The 26,860-nt window shown below is 37.4% G+C and overlaps 1 protein-coding gene across 17 annotated transcripts in view; it reads left to right on the top strand.

The window, feature by feature from the left end:
• KDM6A (lysine demethylase 6A) overlaps positions 1-26,860 on the top strand; it is a 155,554-nt gene that overhangs the window by 118,056 nt on the left and 10,638 nt on the right. For all 17 annotated transcript variants that reach the window (XR_010825789.1, XM_066979786.1, XM_066979836.1 and 14 more), the window contains 9 exons: positions 14,043-14,172; positions 15,700-15,805; positions 16,659-16,864; positions 19,254-19,318; positions 19,436-19,510; positions 21,261-21,409; positions 22,613-22,727; positions 24,576-24,763; positions 26,014-26,155. Coding sequence is in view for 16 of the 17 variants with exons in the window: in XM_066979786.1 (XP_066835887.1) it covers positions 14,043-14,172; positions 15,700-15,805; positions 16,659-16,864; positions 19,254-19,318; positions 19,436-19,510; positions 21,261-21,409; positions 22,613-22,727; positions 24,576-24,763; positions 26,014-26,155 (1,176 nt within the window). In the remaining variant the exon portion in view is untranslated. The remainder of the gene's footprint in view (positions 1-14,042; positions 14,173-15,699; positions 15,806-16,658; positions 16,865-19,253; positions 19,319-19,435; positions 19,511-21,260; positions 21,410-22,612; positions 22,728-24,575; positions 24,764-26,013; positions 26,156-26,860) is intronic.

Raw genomic sequence — 26,860 nt, 5'->3', positions numbered from 1 at the left:
ATTTTACAGTGTCCACTGATAAACTTCTTTCTTTTCAAAACTATTGTTTTGTTTCATGCAACTTTATTATAGAGAATATAGTTGCAACGTCTATTTTAAACTGTAAAAAAAAAAACAAAAACCCCTGCATCCAATGGTGAAGTCAATATGTCTTTGTTTCTAGTCTTTGTATGATAATTTTCTTATAGAATAAATAGTTCTGAAATAGAGATCAAATATCGGTAACTGACATTCATTGCTGCAAGATGTATAACTTTTCATGAGTTTTAAGGCTTAATTGCTGTGAGGTCCTATAAGATGCAAATCAGTTGTTCGGATTTTTTTTTATTTTACTCATTAACCAGTTGTGTTTTGCAGACACTTTATAGGTGTAGTACAAGCACTTCTTACATAGGAAGCAACAGCAGCAATGTAGATAGAGGTTGGAAATTATGACAGCTTTAAAAAAAGAAAAAGTGATAAAATAAGTAATTTCAAAATTCATGTTCCGTGCTGGTATTAAGCTTTTTAAAAATCTTGGTACAAATAAGTCTGGATAAGTAATTACAGAACAATTGCAGTGGGAGATTGGGCAGTGGAGTCCAATCCAACCTCTCAGCTTACATCAGGATCAATAGGGCAGGTCGCTCAGGACCACGTCCAGATAGCTGTGGAGTCTTCATCCTTGGAAGAACTCAACAACCTGTCTGCACAAGCTGTTGCACTGTTTGGCTGCCCTTAAACTGTTCACTTGGTTTTTGTACATACTGGCACATGGGGTTATTCTCCTGGTGTGGGACTTGGCTTTTTCTTTGCTGAAATTCGTGGGATTCCCGTTGTCCCATTTCTCCAGCCTGGTGGTGTTCCTCTGAGCGGTCACACAGCCATCTGGTGTGTCAGCTTGTCCTCCCAGTTCTGTAACAGTGGTGCTTTTTTTGCTAGTGGTGGTTTCGGTCCCTGTAGTTCAAGTATAGGAGCTGTTCTCACGGTGGTTCTTCTTGTAAGAGCGCGGTCTTTCAGCTGCCTTTTTGTCTGTTGTAGTACCATGTGGATCGTTTTGACTCTCCAGAGGTCAGAGGTCTTCAGTCTTAGTCCATCTTATGTTCCAGCTGATTAGCAGCTATGTCACTGTCACTTATTATCTTTAGTCAGTAAACATGATCGTTTTACATCAGATGCATAATGAAAGTGAAAAGTGAAGCCAGCCATGAGGAAGCCTGGAAAGGACCTCAAACTTTATGGCCTTTTCCCTGGGGCTGTCGTTGCTGGGATTGCAGGATGGCGCACGGTGCGGCAGAATGGGCTGTGGAAGTTCAAGACGATGCTTCTTAGCAGTGACTTCTGGCAAGGACATTAGGCAGTGATTGCGGTATAGAAATGCAGCAAATTTTGCCGCCTATGCAGGAGCCAGTAGCCTCTGGCAGAGGAGGCTGGCAGACCAAGGGCTGTGATATCTTAAACTGCTGCGGCTAAGTCTGCCAGCGTCCATCTCTGACGCCAAAGTCTCATCATCTTGACAGACACGTTAGCACTGGAATGGTTAGGCTCACTTTATCTCCAAGTACTCAACTTCAGTGTACTTCCTTAGCACTTGCTGTGGTTTCCTAGGTCTGGCTTACCAAAAAGCAGTGTAGCAGAAGCACCAGATTTCAAGCCTTGAAATTGTTCCTTATTTCTTATGTAGGTATTGTTAAATCAATAAAAATGATGGTGGGACTCCCGCTTTCTTCCAAAGAAAAAGAAATAAAAAAGCATCTGTAAAGTTTGCATAATTTTGGTTTGTGTGTGGGTTGTTGGTGAGACACTGCTGTAGTTGTCAGAGGGTCAGCAGAAGTCAGAGCTAGGATTAGATTGTTACATCCAGAAAGTGCATTTCCAGGGCCCCTTTGAAATCCAACCCTTTTGTTAGATACAGGTTCTAACAGTAACAACGATAATTTCAGACTCCCCTGTATCAAGGAAAGATGTATTTTGCCATAGTAATGATATTTTTCTCTAAGACATAGTGATTATTTTGAAATGTTCTGAGACTTCTGTCCTTCCTTACAAGCCCTGTATTTCGACGTCCTGCACAATAGCAGAGCTCTGCATAGTGTTGCTCTTATTACTGCACTCTGCTATCACTGAACAAATCTTATCATCAGAATGAGATCCTTAAACATCTTAACGTATTGGAGAAGTTTTTCATGGACAGTGTTACAAGTGTAAAGACTTAAAACGTACCTGCTGAAAATGGAAAAGCATTTCGGTGGCTGGCTTTGTTTTCCATTAAAACTGGCAGCCATCTATACCATTTCAGTCTTTACTTAAAAGGGTAAAAGTTTATTTATGAACCTTTGGAGTATGTGGGCACGTCGGAGTACCTGTGGGATATGAGTGTGCTAATAGGCAGAAGTGTAACGTGTTAGTTACATGGACAAGTCTGAAATGTCAGCTCTCCTCAGAAGCAGGCAGCTTGATGGTGTTACACACTGCAAAATCAGGAAGGCTAATTCACTGTAAATTCTGGGTTTACCATATTTAACAGTCCTGTATTAACGCACCATGTTATCAGTCTTAATATATATTAAACGTAAGGTAGTTTATTCCATTTGAAACTTTACTGTGTATAATTCAGACAAAGCTTAATGAAAGTAATTTATTTTCCTTCAAAAGCAGGGTCACTTCACACTTACACAGGCTAGCAGGAATTCTGACAGATAATGAAATAGTTTTGCAAATTCACACATTGTGCTTGCTGTTGACATTCTGTCTTACGTAGACTATAGCAAAGTCCTTAGGTAGTGTTAGGAGAGATTTCCCTTCTTCCTCAGAATAATTGTATTTGAAATCCAAAATACTAAGAAATTGAATTGACCATTTAGGGTATGTGATGTCTGTAGCTGTGTCTTATATTTAATGCCATTTGTGGAAGTTGTGTAAGATGTCTGTGAAGCTCATGGAAGTCCCTTAAATCATAAGCAGGTGGTTACTGAATGTTATGGATTGCACTCACAGCTGTTTTCCATACTTAACTCTGCTTACAGTTCTTTTAGTTGAAATGTTATCCGTGTTTTTCTGGTGTCGGAATTCTTGTTGGAATTTTTACCATTTCAATACATTTTATGCCAGAATGTTTAGTTTGGAGTGACACAGTGAATTCATTGTGGTGCTTTTAAGCATTATCCCTTTTGGTTATTAAAGAAATGATAAAGATGTTTATAACCTTTTTTTCACTGTACCCACATAAATCAGTTAAATGCAAAAAAGCTGCATCTGTTCATCGTGATTGTGAGAGTTACCAGTCTCTCATGTGCTGGGATTTGATGAATTATATTGATCACAGTATAGCACTCCATAGGTATCTATTACCCAGGTAAAGTATTTATAATGATAAGACATTGAACTAAATAATAGAAAATACTTCACAACATTTTACAGCTCAGTGACCTGAGCTGTATCTGTGTCTGTAGGTGTGTGGATTACAATGGCAGTAAATTCAGACCCATGTGTTACAGTGGGGTTTTCTTTACCATACAATTGGAATATTTTTTCAAGATCTAAGGTATTTTAAATAATTGTTGTTAATCAAAATTGTAAGTGGGGTTTTTAATATTGACTGGTTAACACTTCAAAATTTCCTAGAAAAGAAAAAAAAAGTCTGTAGGAAGCTTATTTCATTGTCTTTCAAGTACTGAGTCTTATACTGTAATGTTCATTTCCAAGTGACTTGTCTACATCTATCACATTCATAAAAACAAGGAGTTTAAAAGCTTTTTAAATCGGGACCATGTATATGTTCTTGCTTGTAGCAGTATAAAAATAGCTTCAGTGTCTGGTGTTCGTGTGCGTTTGCATTACACTTATCCTAACAGAAACTGTTGGAGACGTAAAGTTCTTTCTTGAAGCGCAGCTGGTCTGTCTCTTCCAAATTTGCTTAGCAGAAATTTGCGTGCAGCCCTTTTGGAAGGAGTAATGGGAAGTATATTTGTGCAGCCCAGTGGTGTGTTCGGCTTGTTGTAGTACGCAGTTTCTCAAGCGCCTCATAGATGAGGATTGCGGTTGGTGTTGAGCGGCAAAAAGCTTTTTTACTACAAAAATCCTAAAGCAGCTTTCAGTGCCCGTCGTTTTTTGCTCTCATCGCTAGCCGTAGTAGTCCATGAGGTTTCAAAAACTGTGGTGTGAGGGTCTCAGAGGCAGGGGCCAGGCTCCACATGGACGCAGGGCCGGAGGCGCGGCGGCGCTCAGGGCCTGGATGTGGCCTGGCCCAGCGCAGCGCTCCGGCTGCTGCCTGAGGAGAAGCAGAGCGCATCTGACCACCGAGGGCTGGTAACAGGCTCCAGCTTGAAGATTTTAACTTGGTGCTAAAGCAGGATTTTAGGGCTGAGTTTTAAACGTGGGCAGCACCTATAGATCTTTGTCGTGATCTGCATATCAGGGAGACTTTTGTTTACTTTGTGCTTGGCTGAATGCTGCCATTATGCTTTCTTTCATTTACAGGGATGAAAATGAGTTCTGTTTTAAAATGTTCATGAAAGTTTCTAACAATATTCAGGGACCCAAATTCTGAAATACTGACCTTTTGAAAAATACTTGTTAACCTCTGTCGGAGTCAGGTCTCATGTTTTTTCCTACAGGATTTCACTTGGGTTCTTAAAATCCGTATTTTTTCCAAGGCTCATGTAATCATCATTTTTCAAGGGACATAATAAGCCAGTGCTTTGGCCTATCGAGTTCGCAGGCAGCTCAGAAGTGGGAGATGCGCCTTTTGCTTGTCACTGCACTTACTGAGGAGAGATTCAGAGCTCCCTCTTCAGCCTGTCTGCACCTTCATTCAGCAAGGCAGAAGACTTGTATACACAGTTAACAACTGCCGAGAAAGATGAGCATTGGCAAAAATTGAGGACAGACTTTTTCAGTAACTTGGAGGTCAAGAAATGTTTCAGTATGGGTTTGGACTACTTACTGTATCTACTAAGGTTAGAGACAGGGTCTGTCCTAGTAAAGCAGGATTGCTGGGAAGTATCTGCGTATGTCTTCTAATAATAAAAGATTCTGAGAGATTTGGTGGGACTGGCAACAAGGTAATAATCACAATGTTTTTAGGATAAACCTAAAGTATAAATGAGGTCAGGCAGACGTTTTTACATATGTGAAAAATTTTTTGTGCTGCTTGCTGCTAGCACTGGTTACCTTTTAGGGAAAAGATCCTGTCTACATGTTTTTTCATACTAATGGAAATGATAACTCTATAAACATAACTAGTATATAATATAATGTATAATAGCTTCGTTTTTCTGTCACCCGGATCTATTTGTTTTTCAATTTGCGAGCACGAATTTGAGGGCAAGGCTATCCCAGCCATGTACCGAATGGTTGATCAGCCCTTGCTTTCTTTTCAAACGTGTCAGTGTTTGAAGACATGCATGCACAGTGATGGCTTGGGAGCAGAGCTCTGGTGAGAACATCCTTGTCATAGGTGCTATGTGCATGACTGACGCAGGGAGAAATGTCTGGAGGGGAGAACACTTAGCAGGGCTTTCAGCACAAAATCATTTATTGGTTAAATATGGAAACTTTTTAGACACAGTGGAATAAAAGATGTTTATATACTAACGTACTGGATACTATGAAATTAATTTCAGCATATTAACCTTTATTTTAACACAGTGTAATGTAAGGAGAAAGTGAAGAGTTGAAAGTACTTGATGCAGTGGTGATTACATTTAGGTACTATCTCTCTAAGTTGTATCTTGAAGTACAAAATTGAATTTGAGACCATAAAATGTGATTTTTAAAATTCCTGTAAAAGTTGCAGAAAACTTATCCACAATAGGAGACCTGATTTTTTTTTTTTTTTTTTTACTTTTTAAATTTAAAAGAAACAAAAAAAAAACAACAAGAACTGTGCTATAATAAACTTCCTGATGATAATATCAAGGGGGAAAACACAGTTTGGCAGATGGGAACAGGTGGATGTAACTTGTTTTTCTTTATAGCCGGCGTTCTGTATTAATTTTTGTTTCCTTCATTGTTCTGTATTTGGTTCAGTTTAATATATATACTTATTTCCAAGCCAGAGTATTTAATATTATGTGTAAGTCACGTTAAAATTCATCAAGGTCTATTTCTTACATAATCTTTTTTCAAACGCTTACAAGTTTAAAAAAGTCTTATCTAAGAGAAGCCATTTTTTACATCTTTCAGACCCTACAGGTTTGTGTGTCTAGAGCACAAATGACCTGAAATTATTAGCAGTTTGGGATTAAGTAATGCAGAAGAGTTTATTCACAATGTAAATATATTTGACCTACTACATGATAGCATACTGCAATATAATGAAATTTCTTATCTCGCAGGAGGGATTTCATAGAAAGCAGCACTGTAATACTAACCGCTAAAAACTGACTTGTTTGTTAATATTGCTAGGATTTTGCGTGTTATTTAAGAACAAAGGAACATCAGAGATAGGAAAGCTGTTTCTTTTAAAGGTAAAATCAATTATTGGGAAAGGGGTTCAGAAAATGTAAATTAAAATTAGAAGCAGACAGGCAAAAATAAATGTTAGGAGATTGTAATTTTGCTTTGTGTAAGTAAGCGTTTTCTTAAAAAATTGTGCAAGCAAAGCCATTGGATGGATAGAGATCCTTTGTATTATAAAATGCAAAACACGTGCCAAACAGGCAACTCCATTTGATTCTTTTTCAATTGTATCTGAATAGGTTGTCTGTTTTATAAGAGCAGACTTGGTAAAGGTTTTGTTTCCTCAAAGACTGAAGTAAGTGCTTAAGTAGGGCAAGATCATCCAGAGGCTTAAAAGTTTCTTTATGTCCATCTTCCTCAGTGAGGATGTTGAGGAAATATTTAACAGAGACCCATTCTATTCATGTGGTGAGCTGAGGTTATTTAGGAGACTGAGAAGGGGTCAAACGGAAGGTGCTGGAGTAGTAGCTATTGATGCTTCTAAGTGGAGCTTCCCCTGAAGGACTAGCTGATGTTCACGGAGAAGTTGCGAGGAATTTAGAAACGCAGCAGCTGAGCTGTTGACTGAGATATGCAAATCTCATTTAGATGCTATTCCGGAGAATAGTGGGGTAACAAATGTTGAATTGTTGTACAGATGAAAGCGAACTGAGGAGGTGATTCTGAGAACTGTACGTGGAATTCGGTTAGTCTTCCCTACCAATAAAACTGATTGCAACAGTAAATTTTAAGGTGGTTATAAAACAACTAAATTATTATGTTTCGAGTAGTAAACCGTCTGTATAGTAAACCAAATTTCTTTAAGCCTCTGAGCAAAATCACAGATAAGAGTGTACTATTAAATTAATTATCCTTCCTTAGATTCTTAGAGAAAATCACCCATTGAGAAGAGGTCATGGAAAAGACCAAGTAATTTTGAGCATAAATGAAAATCTGTTGTGACTAAAAGAAGAAAATTTGCTAGGAATAACTGTTCTGTTTGTTATTAGATAAGCCAGTTGTTAAGACATGGGGGAAAAAGACAGAGCGTGCTGCCTTGTTGAGCTCTGGTTCTGGGCTCCTTTAAAAAACTGTTATCAAAACCTCTTTTCCGTACTCTGAGATTTAAGTATCTTTTTCCCACAAGCAATGTTTTTGAAAGGAGAATTAATGAAATGTTGTCACAAGACTCGAGATTTAAAACTTGAGCTGTTTATTTGTACTGAAGTGAAACCAGCTGATTTCTAGCTCTGTGTTTCAGCTGGTGCATCTCATTAGCATCTTGCAGGAGTAATGTGAAAAATGCAGTATCCATCTCAAATTAAGATGCTCCATCGTTTACTGCCTCTGAAGCTGACGAGAGGTCGAGTCCCTCCTTTAAGCAGTATAAAAAAGTTCCTGATTTGCCTTGTTTTGCTTCTTGTAAAAGAAATAGCCTAGTTGTTACTTTTTATCGTTATTTATAAAAGCACATTCACAGCCTGAATAGAGCATGCAAAGCTCCAGACAAAACTTTTGTTTGATAATTGTTGAGAGTCAGTGTAAGAAGTCTTCAAAAAATTCACAACAAGCCAGACTGAGTAATTGGGCAGCCTCGTGGCAGCTGAAAGTTAGCGTGGTCACTTCTATGGTAACGTACAGAAAGCCTAATTGTGAAACTCACAGGCATTTCTGAATTTGAAAGCTTTACTGGTTTGGCTTATTGGGGGAGGCAGATGAGAGGTGTAGGCTTGATGGTAATGCATATTAAAAGGGACTGACACACTTTTTGTAGTTCTTTTTGCTTGGTGTGTAGCGAGAAAGGGGAGAGAGCATTCAATGGAGAAAAGAAAGTGACAGGAGACCAGCAGAGATGAGCTGCTTCTGGAAGGATGTTTTAAAAGGATAGAAGTATAGGTCAGCAAGCAGAAGATGGTCTGGACAAAACAAATCTGAAAAAAGTGCTGATGACTGGCCAGCATGTAAAGAAGCATGGGAAATAAGAGCCATGAGGAGGAGTGGAAAAAGCAGTGCAGAAGCTGAAGTGAGCTGACACCTCATTGCTCAGTGGGCTCTGTGTTGAAGCCTGTGGCAGAAACAACCTCGGGGTGATCTTTCTGAAGGGCTGCCTGGCGATCAGATCTGCTCCGAGAAGGCAGTGAGTGAATCGCTGGGTTGGGAGCTCTGCAATCCAGAGCCAGAGAGCCCAACTCTATATGAGGGGAATGTAGACAGGAGCCCGATTAAGCTTCTTAAAAACAAAAGCAGCTCCTGTTTTATGGAAAGGGGTTTTTGTCTGTATGCAAAAGACTAGTTTGGCATGAGGGCAAATTGTTCAGTTGCTGTAAAGCCACCTTCCTTCTGGCAAGTCACCTTCACTGTAGCAAAAGTTTTAAAATTAAAATTTTAAATGTTGGGATTTCAGTGTCTAAAGCCTGCTTGGAGTAATGCATTCAGTTTTGTCTGCAGATGGGCAGCAGAAATATCTGGGAGTTAAAAAAAAAAAAAATAGGAAAGATCTGTGTTTTGCTGTTACATTTAGAGAGGGAGAATGCTGAGAGAGAGTTTCGTACCACTCCTTATAATGCTCTTCTTACGTAAGTCATTAATGTGCTTGTTTGTCTTATTTTAATACCCTAAGAAGAAGGTGATTATCAAATGAAATAGAAGGGAAAGATATAAGTCATTAAAAAAAAAAGAAAAAAGGAACACTTATTTCTTACATAACATATAATTAACCTATGAAATTCTCTGCCAAGCTATAGTAGTGAGGTCAAAACCAGAACAGAATTCAAAAATGATTAGAAATACATTTGCATAATGAGAAAATCCACAATTATATTGTAGGATTTTCTGTAGGTTTGAAAGATCTCTGGGAGTATTGCCAGCTAGTACCTGGTTGTGAAAGGCTAAAGTAGAGAACTGCATTATAAACAGGTTGTATAATTATCTGGCATTACTTGCATTTAAGCATAACGTAAGCTTGGCTTAACTTCTTTGAATTGCCCTTTGAGAGTGCATCTCTTTCTACCAGCTACAGAAGGAGCCTGAGGAGATGAGCCTGGGAGAGCCAGCGCTAGGCACTGTGAATAACCACCTCCTTCCCAGCGTGAGGAATCTCGACAGCCATTTTCCTGTGCTTTTGTAATAACTTGCACTACGAAAGAAATTAATTGCGTCCACTAATTGTTAAGGAAGACTGGGTATTTCTGTTTTGAATCAGGACTGGGTCAAATAAGTACCATGCATCCCAGTGCTTCACGTGCTTCTGCAAGCACATTTGTAAGACGTTTTGTTCATTCTCTGTAGATTGGGTAATTCTGATGGATTTAAGATAGAGTATCACGTAAACCCACTGTTCCTTATATTCACGTTAAATGTGATTTTTATGTGGGAAAGAGAGGGTATTAATTTTATTCTTCAGAATAACTATAATCTCCTGAGCGGTGAAACCCTGTTAATTCTCAGGCAGCTAATCCTCAAATAATAATTCACTTAGTCTGACTTCACAACAAAAATAACTGCTTAAGTGCAAATGATTGCAACGTAGCTTCTGTTTGGCCTATAAAATGTACCTAAAATGCAAATGTATGGATAGCTGGAAATTGTATAGCAACTTTTTCACTGCCCTCAAAAAGTCGCAATCAGGCGTTAAAAAGAAAAGGGGCAAATGTTTCAAAAGCACTGAAGCTAGAAGTTCATGAAAACTCGTAACAGAAACAAAGCTCGGCAGAAGAAAACTATAGCCAGGAATGAAATAGGATAAACACACAAAAAAATTTGAAGGCTTAATATGACTGCACAGAGCTCTTAGGATAGTCAATACAGAGGCAAAAGAGCTCAATAAATATTTTTGTTCTGTGCTTGGGAAAAAGGCAGATAGCGTGTTCACACCGTGGGATGTACGATAACGCGCTCTCTGTTTTCACAGTAATCAAGGAGGACACTGAACAGTAGTTAGACTTGAATTTGGTGTTTTTAGGTCGGAGGCCTGGATAACAGATGTCCGTGAGCTGTGGAAGAGCGGGCCAGAGAGCTGTTGTTGATCATGTATTTGGGTTTTGGTAGTTCTGGGAAAATGAAAAAAGTTGCAGAGGACTTGAAAAATGCTGTGGGACTGACTGCTTCCAGAGGAATGAACAGGCTGAGCCCTGTGAATGTGATGCTGGCGGTCTGACGTGAGGCCTGAGTGAAATGATAAAATCACTGAGGTGATTCGTTAAAGAAACGGAAAGGATTGATGATAACGAGTCCTGGTTCATGGAAAATAAGTACCGTCATGCTAACTTCAGAATATTCTTGATGTAGTTGACTGTAGTTGATGGGCAGTTGCAGAGGAGACTGGATCGCCCTGTGCTTGTGGGAAACTTGGTGTTTTGTTGTAGCTGTGCTCTGACTGAAGGATGTGAACTGTTTTTAGGAGGTGTGGGAATGTACCCTAGAAAGCAGTAAAATGAACAATGGGTGTTTTAGTGACTCTGGTGGTTGTTTATTCAAGAGGTCAGTTAATCACCTAAAATCCGGGCACCTACTCCATCTGCTGCTGTTGGTGTCGCTCATAAACCTGGCAATTTGAGTTTGGTCCATGGGGTGAAGCAGTTACACGAGTCGTTGCTTTTTCCTGTCAAGCAAATGGGAGCGAGCTGGGAGCTGCAGCTTGGGCTCTGGGCAGTGCTGTGGTCAGTCACAGCCCTGCCTCTCCCCTTGTCTTGGCCAGGCCGACAGCTTCTCTGGGCTTCCGTGGGACCGAGGGGGGATTCTGCAGCCCCTACAGCCTGTGAAAAGCCAGTTTGAGTGAATGATGAATGAAACCTGTCCTTCTAGTCACTCCTCCATCATGGCATTGTAGGCGGCTACTTGGACATATATTTTCTCAGGGCCTGAATCAGGCTTGGTTTTAGTTTAGCATTGCATCTGCTGCCTCTTTCAGCCCGTATGAAATCCTGTCACAAAAATAAGCTCTTGTGACAGAGAGGTGTGAGATTTTCCTTACAGTTGCTGTGGTCAAAAGGACCTTTCACTGGACTGGCTGCAGTTCTGTGTTTTCGTTGCTGGAGATAGTCAGTGAATAGCCAGACTATTTCCTTTCAGGTGCCACTCTCAAGTCGTACTTAGTATTTCTGGGGAGGTTTGTTTGTTTGTTTTAATAATTTCCATCACTCTTTTTTGCACACTGTGGATAATGCTTTAATAGTTCTCTTGTATTGCTATTAATAGTAAGTTACTGTTATTGATGGTCAAAAAAAGAAGAGTGAAACTGGTCTGCTAAAGACAACTTTAAAGATTCTGCCCATCTGCTTCCTGTGTCCCTTGAATTACAGGTGTTTTCCTGTCTCGGCTTTTTTTCTTTGGCCCTTTTCCTCTTGAAATTTCCATACAGGGTTTCAATAACTTAATAGAAAACTTCAGAGTCACTTGCTGTAGCATTAGCTTCAAGTGTTGATTTTGAGATACCTCTGTTCATCTGATTTTTTTCTCTGTACTACTGTCTGGTTTCTTCTGTATCTCGTTTGCCTTTCCAAATGTGTAATTTCCCTAAGCACGCAGCAGTTTTTCCTATCTCTCCTGCCCCTTTCTTCCCTGAAGACCCCACGTACCCTGGCTTTATTGAGTTTTTGCTCTGGGCTGATTACCTTGTTGTGCCTCCAGAAGCTTAAATCACACCAGTGATTTGAGCACTCTCATTTTTCTTCGGGTTTGGTCTTCCTCACATCAGAAAGTTCCTGAGAACTGTTGTTCAATTTAAACTGATTTTTTTTTCATAGTTCTGTTGGATTTTAATGCTGTGGATTTGCTTTTCCTGGTTTTATTGTTTAGTTTGATAACACAAAGATTAAAGAACAGATTTAGAAGCAACTAGTTACTCTAGTTTAACCTTGTGCATATATTTTTGATTCTCAGACTCACACAGCCGTGGTCGATAAGTTTCTTTGGGTAGAGGTGATTTTATATCGCCATGTTTCTAAGTTGTTTTCTGGGTGATTATTTTTGGTGGGGAGGCAGGAGCATCTTTGCAAGAACTACCTCAGACATCAGGCATAGGTCAGTGAGTTTTTATCAAGCTGGATGATGCTTCATCAGAGCGTCCTCATTGCTCTTGCAGTTTCTTTGAGGTTGCAATCTATTTTGGCACTGGACTCACCTAGCACAAGGAATAAGCTGTGTTTGGTACTTTGATAGGCATGTTTTGGAGACTGTTGTTAAGTCTGTGTCTATATTGCTCTGATCTTCTGTCAGAGGATAGAAGTGTATAAGATATAAATCTGGCAGAAGTTTTGAATTGTTGCTTGTCACGATGAGCACCAGTTTCTCGGGATGCTCATCTTTGCTGCAGCCTGAAGTGGGTGAGATGTTTGCTCTTTTTCTTTTCAGTGTTTGTTGTAACAGTCAGTCTGTTCTGGTCTTAAGCCCGAAGTCCAACAGCCATTGTTTTTGATAGCTTGATTTGAAATCATACATGCTAGCATTAACCTCTAGGATGTTTCTCAGTGCTATTATCATGGTTTCTATGTTTGTGACAAGCTTTATTGCGAGGAGTTTCATCTAATGCTGCGTCAGCTGTGTTTTCTGATGAAGAACCTTCATTACCAGAACAATGTTTTTGTAGCCAGTGAGTTTTATGAGGATAAATGACTAAATTATGCATTAGAAATACCCTATTTTGTGAGGCATTGGGAGGTGGCAAGAACAGTAGCTAGCAAATCAAGTGAGGTTGGAAGAAGGATTTGAATATTAGCTAGTTGGAAGAATTTTAAAATAGTTCAGTCATTTTTAACAAAACAAAAAACAACAACAACAAAAAGGGATGACTTAGTTAATGAATTCCTGGTGATACTAACTGAAAGTTGTGTGTTCTGTTCTTAGTCTACATTCATTTGCAGCACCCGAAGTCATTCATTATAGAAGTTAGTGTGCATAGAGGGGGCTATCCATGTCTAAAAACCCACAGAGAAAGGTTAGCAGTTATACCAAGTAAGGTCCTGATTCACGTACAAGTACAGCTGTTGAAACGGCAACTTAACCAGGTTTTTTCCTGTGTCGCTCAAGCAATAAGACGAAGTAACAGTGGTTCCTTCTGGCTTCAAAATGTGTAAATCAGGGAGGGGTAGGTAGGTGGTTGTTTAATTTGGTGTTGTTAGTCTTCTGTATTTGTTGTTGGGTGTTTTGTTTTATTTTTGGGGGGGGGGCTCCAGTAGTGTTTTGTGACTCCAGCAGTGTAAGGCTGAGATGTTATCATTTCACTGCTCTGTCACAGTGCTATGTACAGTATTAGCAGACTGCGTTATCTCAGTTGCTGTGAATTCTGCATCCTCTGGCGAGTGTCAGCCTTGTGTGAGGTTCTTCTGCTTCTAGTTGAAACCTGCTTTCTGTGTTAGGTTTAGTCAAGTGAGTTATGTTTTTATTTAAATTGGCTTTATTTTTAACTAATAGTGATGATGCTGCAGATCTGGATGCGAAATGGGAATGATATTGAATAACATCAATTTACACAGTGAGAATTCTTGATTAATATATATATGAGCTTTATTTGCATCTTGAATTAGTTTCTCCTTATATGTCAATATTTTGCAGAAGAGATGACACTAATGTGTTTTTATTGTATTTACCAAGTATTGACAGAGGCAGCTCTTCTTTCCTTTTAGGAATCTGGGTAAAAATGGCTTATCTAACAGTAGTATTCTATTGGATAAATGCCCACCTCCACGACCACCGCCTCCACCATACCCTCCCTTGCCAAAGGACAAGCTGAATCCACCTACACCTAGTATTTATGTAAGTAAACCTGATGGTAGAAGTACACTGCTGACTGTCTTTTTTAATTACTTAGATACACTGCTCTCCCAACTAGTATATAAGCAGTAAAAATGCTAAACTTAAAGAGAATTTTGAGACAAGGTTTGACTATTAAAATACTTGTAAATTAAGAATTTCAGCAGATCAGTGAAGAAGGGGAAAAACAATTTCAAAAATTTGGGGGTTATGTTTTAATACTTAAAATATTGGTGGAATAAGCAAAATGGTTCAGCAGATACAAAGCACAATATTTAAGATGAACTTTTTTTGCAAGTGACAGTTTAAGTGATGAATGATCAAATAATTAAACTGAACTTTCTGAACAGTCTACTTCAAAATATAGTAAGGAAAATTAACAAGTGTTAAGGTGGTGAGAACAAGAAAATGTCATAATTAGGAAAAGACAAATTTTTTAATAGAATAGTTCAGTTGGAAGGGGCCTACAAAAAACACCTTTTAGGTAGGTAGGGTTTTTTTTTATGCAACCATTTAAACTTCTGTTCTGGAAACAAAGTTCTGTAATAGCTTGATGAAGAATTGTAGCCAACTTCCTTGATAATGGAAGAGTAAATTATAGTATATCCATACAGCTAATATAAAAACCTCAGGCTGGCTTTACTCAGATGAACTTCAGGACCAGCAGCACTTGGCAGCTTAGTGTGATACTATACAAGCAGTCAGCCTACGCATTAGGTTAGGATGGAAGCAATAGTGCCGTGTTCAAAGTGTTGCACCTGAATTAATCTACCCAATTAAGAGTCCATCAGAGCTTCATCAGGTCTGTGCAAAGCTGGTAAATCCCCATGTTGCAGCATACTGGATAGATGTGCCAACATGGATCCCAGTATTTGGGAAATCTGTATTGTGTTTTTTTTTTTATTGAAAGAGATGTCTTCAGCATCTATGCAGTCCCTGTTTACAGTGTCATTGGTATTTTGGTCACAGTCTGTAGGATTTTAAAAGGTTCATAGCAATTAAAAATAAAAGTCAGGGGAAACTATAGCATAAAATTGAAGTCATAGGTGCACAAAAGCATAGGAAAATCAAATCTATTTTTCTAGTTAACATGAGATATACTCAGAGAGTGCTCTTTTTAATTATACTGTTTCTCATGTGTGTTATCTGTAGGATTAGCTTTTTTGACTTCTGAAAAGAATGTTAGTATATTATCTTGCTCTTCAGAGAATTCTGCAGGTTTAGAGAATTTACAGGGCTACTGTCAGGTAAAGAAATAAACTGCAGGAAACCTGAGTTGCAAAAGCTGAAGCAACCTGGGAATAATTCATGCCAAGAAATAAATTACAATAATGAATTAATTTCAGAAGGAGTGAACTCAGTTATAACATGGAAATGGTTGTATGGTGTTGCTGTTCAATCCCCCCAGTGCAGGGAAATGGTTAAAATTCCTGTCTTCTTTTTGTTGTTTCTCATTTTTTATTACTCTTTCTTATTTTACAAACAAGGAGTCTAAATTCATCTGACATATATTCCATTATAATTTTACAGTTGGAAAATAAACGAGATGCTTTCTTTCCACCTTTACATCAGTTTTGTACAAATCCAAACAACCCTGTTACTGTAATACGTGGCCTTGCTGGAGCGCTTAAATTAGGTAACTTTACTTTGGTTTCTTTTTCTTTGAAAAATGTATGTATTAAAAAAAAAAAAGTTTAAAGCTTCTCAGTTCTTTAAAGTGGATTTTTTTTATAATACTGTATTAGTTTTGTATTTCAATTAATGAAGGTAATATATTGTCACTTAGCTCACCACTGTTTCTAACCTAGATCATCTCTGAAAAAAATTCCAGCAGAGTTTGTTGATCATGGAGAGGAACTGAGCCGTGGGCATGGGGGCTTACAGATAGTCTTTTTTCTTATGGAAACTATGACCATGTGTCTTTGTGCTTAGATTTAGTGATCTCACTGTGTACAGATTTAGAGCTTAGTGATATGGTTTAGTGGAAGACTAGTTAGTGTTAGGTCAGAGGTTGGACTAGATGATCTTGGAGGTCTCTTCCAACCTAGATGATTCTGTGATTCTATGCCTCAGTAAATATTTTGAACTTCGTAGCTAGAAAAACTGTCATTGCTAGTAGGAAGTGTGTTACATAATGGAAGTACATTCATAGAGCTCTAGTTGTCTGAAAAATACTTCATTGGTAATAGATTTACCCATGTTTACAGATTTTTCTTGGAATATACATCTTACAGATGCTGGAATATAGCTCATACTATAGTAGCTGCCAAGTTTTTTCTAGGCTTTTACTGTTGTGCAGAAAAGCTTTTTGAGCATTATCAAAAGTGTTAATTTTTAAGATATAGGTGGGCTGTATTCTGAAGGCTGAGGGAAAAATATATACGTTTTAGATTAATCCTTTAGATAATGTTAAGTATTAATATCTTATATTCTTTGAACTTTTTGTAATATTTTATCTATCATTTGTGAATTCTATTCTTATTTATTAGATTTAGGACTCTTCTCTACTAAGACATTGGTAGAAGCAAATAATGAACACATAGTAGAAGTGAGGACACAACTACTGCAGCCAGCAGATGAAAACTGGGACCCCACTGGAACAAAGAAAATATGGCGTTGTGAAAGCAGTAGATCTCATACAACAATTGCTAAATATGCACAGTACCAGGCCTCTTCGTTCCAGGAGTCGTTAAGGGTGAGTCCATTGTTCAAGTTAGAACATACAAACTGTGTACTAACTCTGGAACCGAATTGTATTAGTAATGGCTATTGGGGAAAAAATGCAGTAGTTCCAAGGAAATAGAGGCATTCCCATCAGCACGAAGAGCACAAATAAATTTACGAAATCCATTCTGAATGAAGAGTCAAACAGTATTCAGGGTATTTGTTCTTTGCAGGTCCTTAATGTAGACTTAATTTTCTTAATGTAAAGCTCCTAGCTGTTATATATTTTAAAAGCTTGTTACCTTTAAGCTTTCATATAGTGATGTCAAAATTCATATTAAAACATGTAGAAGTTCAGATAGTTTTCTTATTTGTATTGCTTCTAATTTCATACATGCTTTGAAATGATATTTCTTCCTTCTTTGTAGCATGTTTAATTAATCTATGCTCATACTTTTCTTTCAGCGTAATGGTTTAAAATACTATATTAATGTTTCCCCCCCTCAAAGTGACTGCTTTCCATATTTGTTACAGCTGAGTTCCAAACATAACATTTTCTGTTTAGTTTAGAAGTTGACATACATTATACTTTATTGGTACTAATTTTCAATATTTTTGTTGAAGTAGTGAGCCCATCCTTGGAATTAGCTATGGGCATTCATCTAAGGCGTATGTTACTGAGTGTTGTGAAAAGATTAGGGTAAAGTGAAACAAAAAGAAAAGGTATTATTGACTGGTTGTTGATTAGATAATTGGGAAAACGTAGGGAATCAGTTGTTGGTTGCAGTTTTCACTGCTGTTATGCTAAAACAACAATGGTTTCATAAAGGGAAAAAGAGAAATTATCAATTTAAATTTCATGCATTAGAGGAAAGGATTAGAAACAAAGAAAGGAATCTGTGGTTGGAGAAAAGAAAAAGCAAGGTAGTTTTGATTCTGAGTGAGACTGGTATAGGATGAGGAAAAGACACAGGAATAACACTGGGAGGTGGGGAGCGCTGAAATCATTAAGTGTGTGTGGATAGGCCTAGCTTGGGACATGAACGGGATTTTTCTTGAAGATTTGCACCAGCGTTGTATTCTTGAGCATCAGTTCAGAGGGACTGGAGAACATGACATAAATATAATGTTACAGAAAAGCACATTTAATAAAGTACGTGATTGGTTATGTATGAGCTTGTCAACAGGAAAGTCTCAGCTTTGATTTTGCACCAAGAAGCAACTGCAGTATTTTCTGGTGTTATTGTGGTGGTTGTTTATTTTTTCTGTTACAAATTGGGGGTAAAAATGTAGCATGTAAAATAATTTTCATAATGACAATTTTTCATTTTTCCTTTGGAAATCAAAATGACATTGTTCTAAGTGCATGTGCTTCTTTTGCCTAACACCGCTTTGTCCTGTCCTTAGGTGACTTTTGTAGTGTTCAAATGAAAGCCATGTTTCTTCTTTCTACTGACACAATCATGTTGGCTTGCCTTAAGTGACCTTCTTTTTTTTCCCTCTAACAACTATTACATTGCTTTTCTAACATGTCTTTCAGTATTTCATAAATCCATCATCACTAGGTTCCTTTTTGTTTCTCTTTGTCCTTCATTCAAAGGATGAATAAGACTTTCTCAGGTACATAGGGCACTTTGAGACTTAACAACAGTCCCATTCAGAGACAAAGATCTTTGGATAGCATCCAGGCAGTTCCTTCCTACTTTTCATCTTACTCTTTTACCTTCTTTGTCTGTCTAGTTGTGAAAAAAAAGGTTTTAGAATAGGATTTTGAGCCCACTCTGCTAAAAAGATAAAATTACGTCATTTAATATTAGTTAGACTTTTTCCAGTAGTCATGGTCCTAGTACTGCAGTGCTAAAATAGCAGATGGCTATTAAAAATTCAAAAGACTTTGTATAATGGATATTATAAAATGAATTTTATAAATATTAGTCATCCTAGTTTCATGTCAGGAGACCTGCTTGATTTTGAAGGTAGATAAATGTTCTTGTCTAAAAAAGTTAGCAGTATTCATTTAGATTGGTTTCCTTTTCACCTGCATAATGAAGCAAACCAACACATTAATTTGCCAGTCTAATATAGGCTAACAGAAATATTTACAGTGTAGAAACTTCTTGTTGTCCTGGCCTGAACTTGACTGAATTTTTAGTCAAGAAGAGTTTTTTTCAATGTCTTTTGACTAATAACTGTTTTTTATATATTTTAACAGTAATGCTCATATAGTATTCCAGATACAGATATTTTAAAGGTTGTACGACCCGACCATCTTGAAACAAACGTACTTAAGTCTGTTAGCAGGCTATCACTTCATACCTTTATATGCCTGTATTTTATATATACACTTATTTTATATTTAAATTATTTAAATGTTATCATTTATTTAAATTATTAAACATTTTCACAATTGTATTTTATAGGAGGAAAACGAGAAAAAGAGTCACCACAAGGACCACTCAGATAATGAATCCACATCTTCAGATAAGTAAGTGTGGTATTAATATGATAATTCTATAGCTGGTTTTATTTTTTTTTTGTTTTGTTTGTTTGTTTTTATCAATTCTCACTTTAACATTCACTTTTACTTTTTTTATATTTACAGCTCTGGGAGGAGGAGAAGAGGACCTTTTAAAACAATCAAGTTTGGGACCAACATTGACCTGTCAGATGACAAAAAGTAAGTCTGATTGCAGTTTCTTTTGCTCACAGTGGTATTCCACAGTGTGATACTCCTGGAAAACTAATGCATTCTTCTCAGTTGGTTTGTTGATAAACCCAATTCCAGTTGCAAGCCCCATTACCGCATTTAAATTGTTACCTTTAATATTTAAAAAGTTGTTATGAATCTGTCTTGCCTTAAAATCTTTTTTCAAATTTTTCTTTCCAGGATCTTTATTTTTTCAGTAAAGAACTTTAAGCGTCCACCAGTCACTGTTCTTTCTAGTAATCCTTCTAATACATTCCCTTGTTCCATTCTGATGTTTTAAATTGTTTTCCTCCCTTCTCCTCCATCCCCGTTTGTTCCTACGCTCATCCTTTTGGTTTCCATTTTCTGTTAGCTCTTGCTTCACTATCCAGGAACAGAGTTCAGTATGGGTAGCAAAAATCAGACTGAGGCATACATGTAGATAAGCCGTGATACTCACCCAGAATTAAACACATACACACACATAAAGGGGAGGGGTGGAAACACAGAGTATTCTTTAGACTAGAGATATCTTTGTGAAGCCAAGAAGTGGAGGAAAGTAGCACAGAAAAACTTGAGAATGTATCAGAAATACCCTGAAAGTACTTCTTTCTTCAATCTCTACTTGGAAATGTATGGAAACATATACTGTTACATATAGGCTGTCAGTCCCACCAGCTGCAGTAGAAAAATTCTGATGTACTTCAGTTATTATAGCAGGAGAAAATGTTATAGTGTTGGAAACTGAGGAATAAGGCCTGCTAAAGATGCTGATAGGTCTTTTGTGGCATCTTCTCTGGAATATCAGTGTGTATACAGATGTGTGTTTAGAGATTGTTATGATATTTTACATATTGTTTTTTTTCCTAAAGAAAATTCCATCTGTAGGTAAAAAATTGTTGCCAATAAACTAACCCTCAGAGCAATGCTTTGGGTGAGAGACTTTAATCTAAGCATGACTAACCTGAGGCTCATAGGAATTGGATTTTGATACTTTAAATAGTTCTTAAAGGATCACAGACAGATGCCAAATCATCTGACCTGCAGTCTCAGCTTTTGCTCCAAAAATTATCTTTCCCCCTCAGCTAGCCTGTCATACGTGTGATTTTATTTGGAAGTATTTTGGAATCAAAAGAGTAACACAGATACCTGGGTGACATTACTGAGCTCCACACTTAAGTTTGGAGATTTTTGTGGTTGAAGATACGTTTTCACTAACACAAATATTCAGTTCCGTAGCACGTGCATACAGTTAACTTTATTCTTGGTCACAGCAATAGTGTTTGCAAGTTAAGGTGTGTTCAGACAGTCTTCCTAGCAAATGTCAGGTCATCATTATCATTTGGATCTTGAAAGTATGGTTAACACAGTCCCTGACTGAGTTAGAGTATGGGGAGAGCAAACCTGTGTGTTCGCTTGGAAAAGATATACACCAAGGTGTAAATTGCAAGGAGGGTTTTCCAGCAGTATAGCAACCGATTGGATAACTACAAGATTGAGTTAGGTCACCAGGTCTTCTAGTTCACAGTTAATTAAAAATTGCCATCTAAATTTCTGTAGCTATCGAGTAAGGTTATTGCATTCTGTAAACTTCCTTCTTTAAAGATTGTAAGTTACACAGCAGAAGGTTGTCTCCTCCTTCATCTCTTACACTAATAATTTTTAAAAAATATTTGTCTTTCCCAAACACTTAGAAGAGTTTTAGGGATTCACAGTTTGTCAATTTGCTATTTTGCTGCAGGTGGAAGTTGCAACTCCATGAACTGACAAAACTTCCTGCTTTTGTACGTGTGGTATCAGCAGGAAATCTTCTAAGCCATGTTGGTCATACCATCCTGGGCATGAACACAGTGCAGTTGTACATGAAGGTTCCAGGAAGCAGAACACCAGGTGAGTATAATCTTTGCATGGAAAAATAACAACAGAAACAAACAAACAAAAAAAAAAAAAACAGGTTCTACTGTTATGGTGTTAACTGCACGGCAAATTTTTCTTACTTTATAGCAAGTGTGAACAAGATAAAATAGCACACATTCAGAATTTTTTAGTTTCTCATTTAACTTAGTTCTGCATGTACAAAGCACTAAATTTCCATGTAGTGAAAGTTTATGGATTTCTGCAATGCTTGGTGATTGTACTTTTTAAATTCTCGACTGCCTTGAGAATAAGACTGTAGTGAATAGTGTTGTGGTGGGGCACTGTTGTGGGTTAACCCCCGGAGGCCTTTAAGCACCACGCATCCTGTCGCTCACTCCCCTCCCAGTTGGATGGGGAAGTGAATCACAAAGGTTAAAGTGCAAAAACTCTTGGGTAGAGATAAAGACAGTTTAATAGGTGAGGCAAAAGCTGCGCACACAAGCAAAGCAAAATAAGGAATTCATTCACTACTTCCCATTGGCAGGCAGATGCTTAGCCAAAATTGACTCAGTCCCAGCCAAAACCAGTACAGGCACTGGACTGAGACTTGTGGGATCTGGACTAAATTTCAGAATCTCTTTGCGCTGAAGTACTTCTTTAGATAATTCTATTACGGATTATGGTTCAGTTTTCCAGCTGTCAAAAGAAGATAAAATTCTGGCATTTCTACATTGATTTTGAAAGCTCTTTGGGAAAGATTTTCTTGCCACTTGTCTATTCAGTGCCTGAAGTCATGGAGTTTTGCTCCTGACTGGGACTGTCAAGAGCCATCACAAAACACAAAATCCAAGTTTTAGCATCTTGAAACATTTATTTCTACTAAAGGGGAGCTGCTTATGTGTTGGCCAGATTCATAAGATTAGTAATTCCAGTTTTTCATTTTCCACAAACTAACAAAAGCAGAATTCTCTTGTCACTGGCAACTTAATTACATTTCTTATTACTATGAAGCCCCTAAACAGTGCAACAGGTATCACATAAAAATATATAAAAACTTAAACTGTTTTTTTAAACTGTTTAAAATATATAAAAATACATAAAAATATATAAAAATCTTAAATTTTTTTAAACTTTTTTGTAGTTTTTTTAGTAACTGTAACTAACTTTGCATTTTCATGGTGTTATTTTGATAGCTCAGCCTTACATAAAGTGTATTTATTTTTCTCTAAATTTCAGGTCATCAAGAAAATAACAACTTTTGTTCAGTAAATATAAATATCGGTCCAGGTGACTGTGAATGGTTTGTTGTCCCTGAAAGCTATTGGGGTGTCATGAATGACTTCTGTGAAAAGTAAGCTGGGCATACTGTTCCTTATTTTTATCAAGTTCTCTGTACCTTTATCAGACCTAATGGGAAGGGGGAAAGTACTCACTGGGGGTGTTAAAAGTGGATATTTTATGGGTTTTCTATGTAGTCTGAAAAGTCTTTTAAAACAAGTCAAAATGCAAAATCTAGAATGTACTCAAAATAGAGCATTTTTGCAACGTACAGAAACTTGGATTACCATAGGTGCCCTGTGATAGTTTTTGTCTCAAACATTAATGTTGCCACATCAGATAATCTGTCTCAGTCCTTGCTGTTTGTCTAGCCACTTTATTATGCATGTTAAAGCTGATCCCTACTCTTACCAAATGGTGATGCTTTCATAATGACTTTTAGGGCTGCTGTAGTAGGGTAACGAAAAAGAATTGGGGTGTCAGGGAGCTGGGTTTTTATTTTGGTGTTTTTTTGTTTGTTGTTTTGTTTGTTTGCTTCTTTTTAGGAGTGATGGAGTGAAGTACTTCCCTGGTGATGTATGCTGTTAGTCTTGATAATGATTAATGTACATGTTGTACTCTAGCAAGTACACGGCCATGCTATTTGGCACAGTTTCTTGCAGCTTCCAATGGCAGAGCTTAGTTTACCCAGATTCTAGGAGGCGTCATGGCATGCTTTGCATACACTTACAAGTTTGTAACTTGCTTTAAAAAGTTGAGGTATACTGACCATTGGGTAATACTGGACCAGCTCCAGGATTAGAGCTTGTATGTCCTGCTTTGTGTAGAGTGCGTGCTTAAGGAGAAGGAGAAAAAAAAAAGAGGAGGAGCAGGTGCGTCCCCTCATCATGCCATGTTCGTTTGATCTTAAGGGAGATTTTTTTTCTCATCTTGCGAAGTTAGCTGACCTAAACGGTTGACGTTTCTTCAGAACTTCTCCAAAGCTCTGCAAATTCTTCTCAGTGTCTGTGTGTTTTCTGCCTGTATACTGACAACTGTTCTTATGTCATCAGCCTTTACAAAGATTACCCACCTCAGAACTGTAATTCCACTGATGCAACTGCAATGTCTCTGATGACGGTATGCTTGTTGCCCTTATGGCAGTGCCCTTCTAAGCGAGACAGAGAATCTAAGACCTTGGTAACCTCATAAGCAGTCCAGAGTGTCTGACAGAGGCACTGAATGGTCATTGAAAACTGAATTGCCAATGATCTCTCATGGTACAATAGAAAAATGGTCTAAAATTGAGATGAGAAAGGGAGAGAAGTATGTATTTTGCATAACCATATTAGAAGATAAGATTTCGTTGTTGGGAAATTCATATGAAGGCCTTTTTGTCATTCTTCTCAGGACTGGTATAGTATTCCCTGTCTGAATATAGCATAGATCTGTGCATAACAGTTGAGATAGTACCAACAGGTCATTCCTGTGTGCATACTTGCACTGACAGCATGAGTACATGTTTAGCATTGCTTGAAACAGAAAGCATTCGTAAGATCTGTATATAAAATTAGTTGCTCTGGTTAAAAAAGAAAACAACATGCTGCACCAGTGTCACACTAGATCTAACCAAGAATTTCTCTTCCTCAGCATTATTAACACTGGGAAATTTAAAGGAAAATAGAACTTAACTGGAAGCCATGAACTGACTTCACATGAGCAGAAGGTTAAACATTTCAATATATTGCAGGATGTAAGACGTGGAATTAGGATCAGGAATTTTATAGATGAAACTTTCCATTTGTCTAGTCCAACTGGGTCAGTGATTAGTTGCAGATAGCATTTATAATGGTGATCACTTTTTACAGGTAATTTCATTGTGGTATTGACTACTAATACATATGCTAATAAATGCTGAAAATTGTTTCTCTTCTTGTTTCAGGAACAATATGAATTTCCTAATGGGGTCTTGGTGGCCAAATTTGGAGGATTTGTATGAAGCCAATGTCCCAGTTTATAGGTTTATTCAAAGACCAGGGGATTTGGTGTGGATAAATGCTGGCACTGTTCACTGGGTTCAGGCTATCGGCTGGTGCAACAACATCGCTTGGAACGTTGGCCCTCTTACAGGTATGGTTGAATAGTGTGCGTGCTGAACTACAGAAGTAAGGTCCTACTATTCTACATAAGCTGTGGAACCTGCCATTTTTTAATAACTTAACACATTTGCTAGATAAAAAAATGAATATACAGGTTTTTTAAACATCTTGGTGTCTTGAAGCATTAAATAATTTCATTGGTAAGAGGAAGTGAAAGCAGCAAGAATGCAGTCGTTGCACTCCTCTAACTAATGGACTTCTAGAAATTCCAATTGCATAGCAAACACTAGCAGAACAAAGTGTTGAGATGAATTTATACACTCTGTTTTGTAGGCTATTTTCTTACCTTTCTCTCCCCAGACTTGTTCTACCCAAAAGACTGTGCTACAGCTTACTTATGAATTGAGAACTTGTCTAATCTTATTTTGTTCAGGACAAGAGATACCTAACAGCTCATTAGTGAAAGCATTAGGAAATGCAAACAGTTGATTAAAAAAAATGTAAATGAAGGAATGAAAGATTTTTCAGGCCCACTGCTCTGGAAGTCTTTATTTTTGAGCCATGGTTTAGGAAGATTTTTAGATGTGAAAATGGGAAAAAGTTCACAGCAAAAATAAGTAGATTCTGTTAGGAATTTGGACAGGATGTACAAAAAAAACCCCACTGTTTTCTTGAATAGTTGAAGTTGTATCTTTATTTCATTATGGTGCAATAAATAGGGTATCTCCAGGATTATATGATCAGTTGATACAGAGCTCACATGTTCAGTCACAGTAAGTTTTGCAAAACATTTTTTTTAAAAGTGTGGGGTGAGTAGGCTGCTTAATGAAAAAGTCTGACTCACTGCACAAACTTCTCAAGGTGCAGTCTTCCTTCTCAAATTATATGCTGTAGCACTGTAAAATGATAAGGAATATGCAGACATTGCAAAAGTCTGCAAGATGCAGATATTTCAAATGTAGATTTTTATCTCAAATGTTTGAGAAATTATTTAAGTAACCCTTTTTGAATTGGTGTTCTTTGTTCAGCATAGAAATTGAACAGTTGTAAGTTCTTGTTTTCACAGAAGGTTGTTACTACTGTGATATCATGTTCTTTCAGCTTCTGAAATAAAATAAATTCACGTTTTAGAGATTTTTTTTTAATTTAAATGTAGTAGCAGTGAATAGGCTGTTTAATCTCACCCTAAAAAAATCTAGATTTTAAATATAATCAAATTATTTTGGATTCAGTTGGTACTTGTTTGTTAAGTTGACTAATTACTTCTGTGATTTTATATAGCCTGTCAATACAAATTGGCAGTGGAACGGTACGAGTGGAATAAACTGCAGAGCGTAAAGTCCATAGTACCCATGGTTCATCTTTCATGGAATATGGCTCGAAATATCAAGGTCTCAGATCCAAAGCTTTTTGAAATGATAAAGTAAGTTTTATTTTAACATTTCCTATATCCATTTCCTCTTCAACCATAAAACAAGAGTTAATCTGTAAATAGCCCTCTGTAAGACTTCTGTTCCTGAGAATCAAGCCAAAATGATTTGATAGTCTGTTTTTTAAAGAACCCATTTGTAGGTATCATTGATGGTAATATATTGTATTTGATGATACTATGACATAGCCTGAGAATGATCTAATTAACTTCCATTGTTAAATATGCAATAGACTCCAATACAGCAGTTTACAGAAGTAGTTGACTTAGACAACAAAACTCGTTTGGAGTATATACCATAAGAAATAACAAATTTAGGTCATCACTCGAAATGTTAGAATGATTAGTTATTTTTACGGCAAATGTAACCTTAATTTTACATTTCTAGAACCTCTGTTTAGTTAAGGCTCACGTGCTGTCATTTGGAGATCCAATATAAATTTTTAAATAAGGCTAAGTAGGAATTGAAAAGCCCCCTTCCCTTTGCTCGCTCTTCTGAACAATGAACTGATGTGTAAAATGATACTTGAGTATAGTCACATTTCTCATACACTTACTCCAAAATGCAGAAATATTCCTGACTCAGAGCATCTTTAGTAATGTTTTTAAAAGAGTGCTACTTCAAGCAAATATAAATCATTAAATCCAGGCTGAGGAATAAATGGACATTTCAGCATATATCATAGGCTTGTCCCAAAG

The sequence above is a fragment of the Anser cygnoides genome, chromosome 1 (genome assembly GCF_040182565.1).
Source record: "Anser cygnoides isolate HZ-2024a breed goose chromosome 1, Taihu_goose_T2T_genome, whole genome shotgun sequence".
Taxonomy (NCBI): domain Eukaryota; kingdom Metazoa; phylum Chordata; class Aves; order Anseriformes; family Anatidae; genus Anser; species Anser cygnoides.
This window is presented reverse-complemented; position numbering and strand designations above follow the sequence as displayed.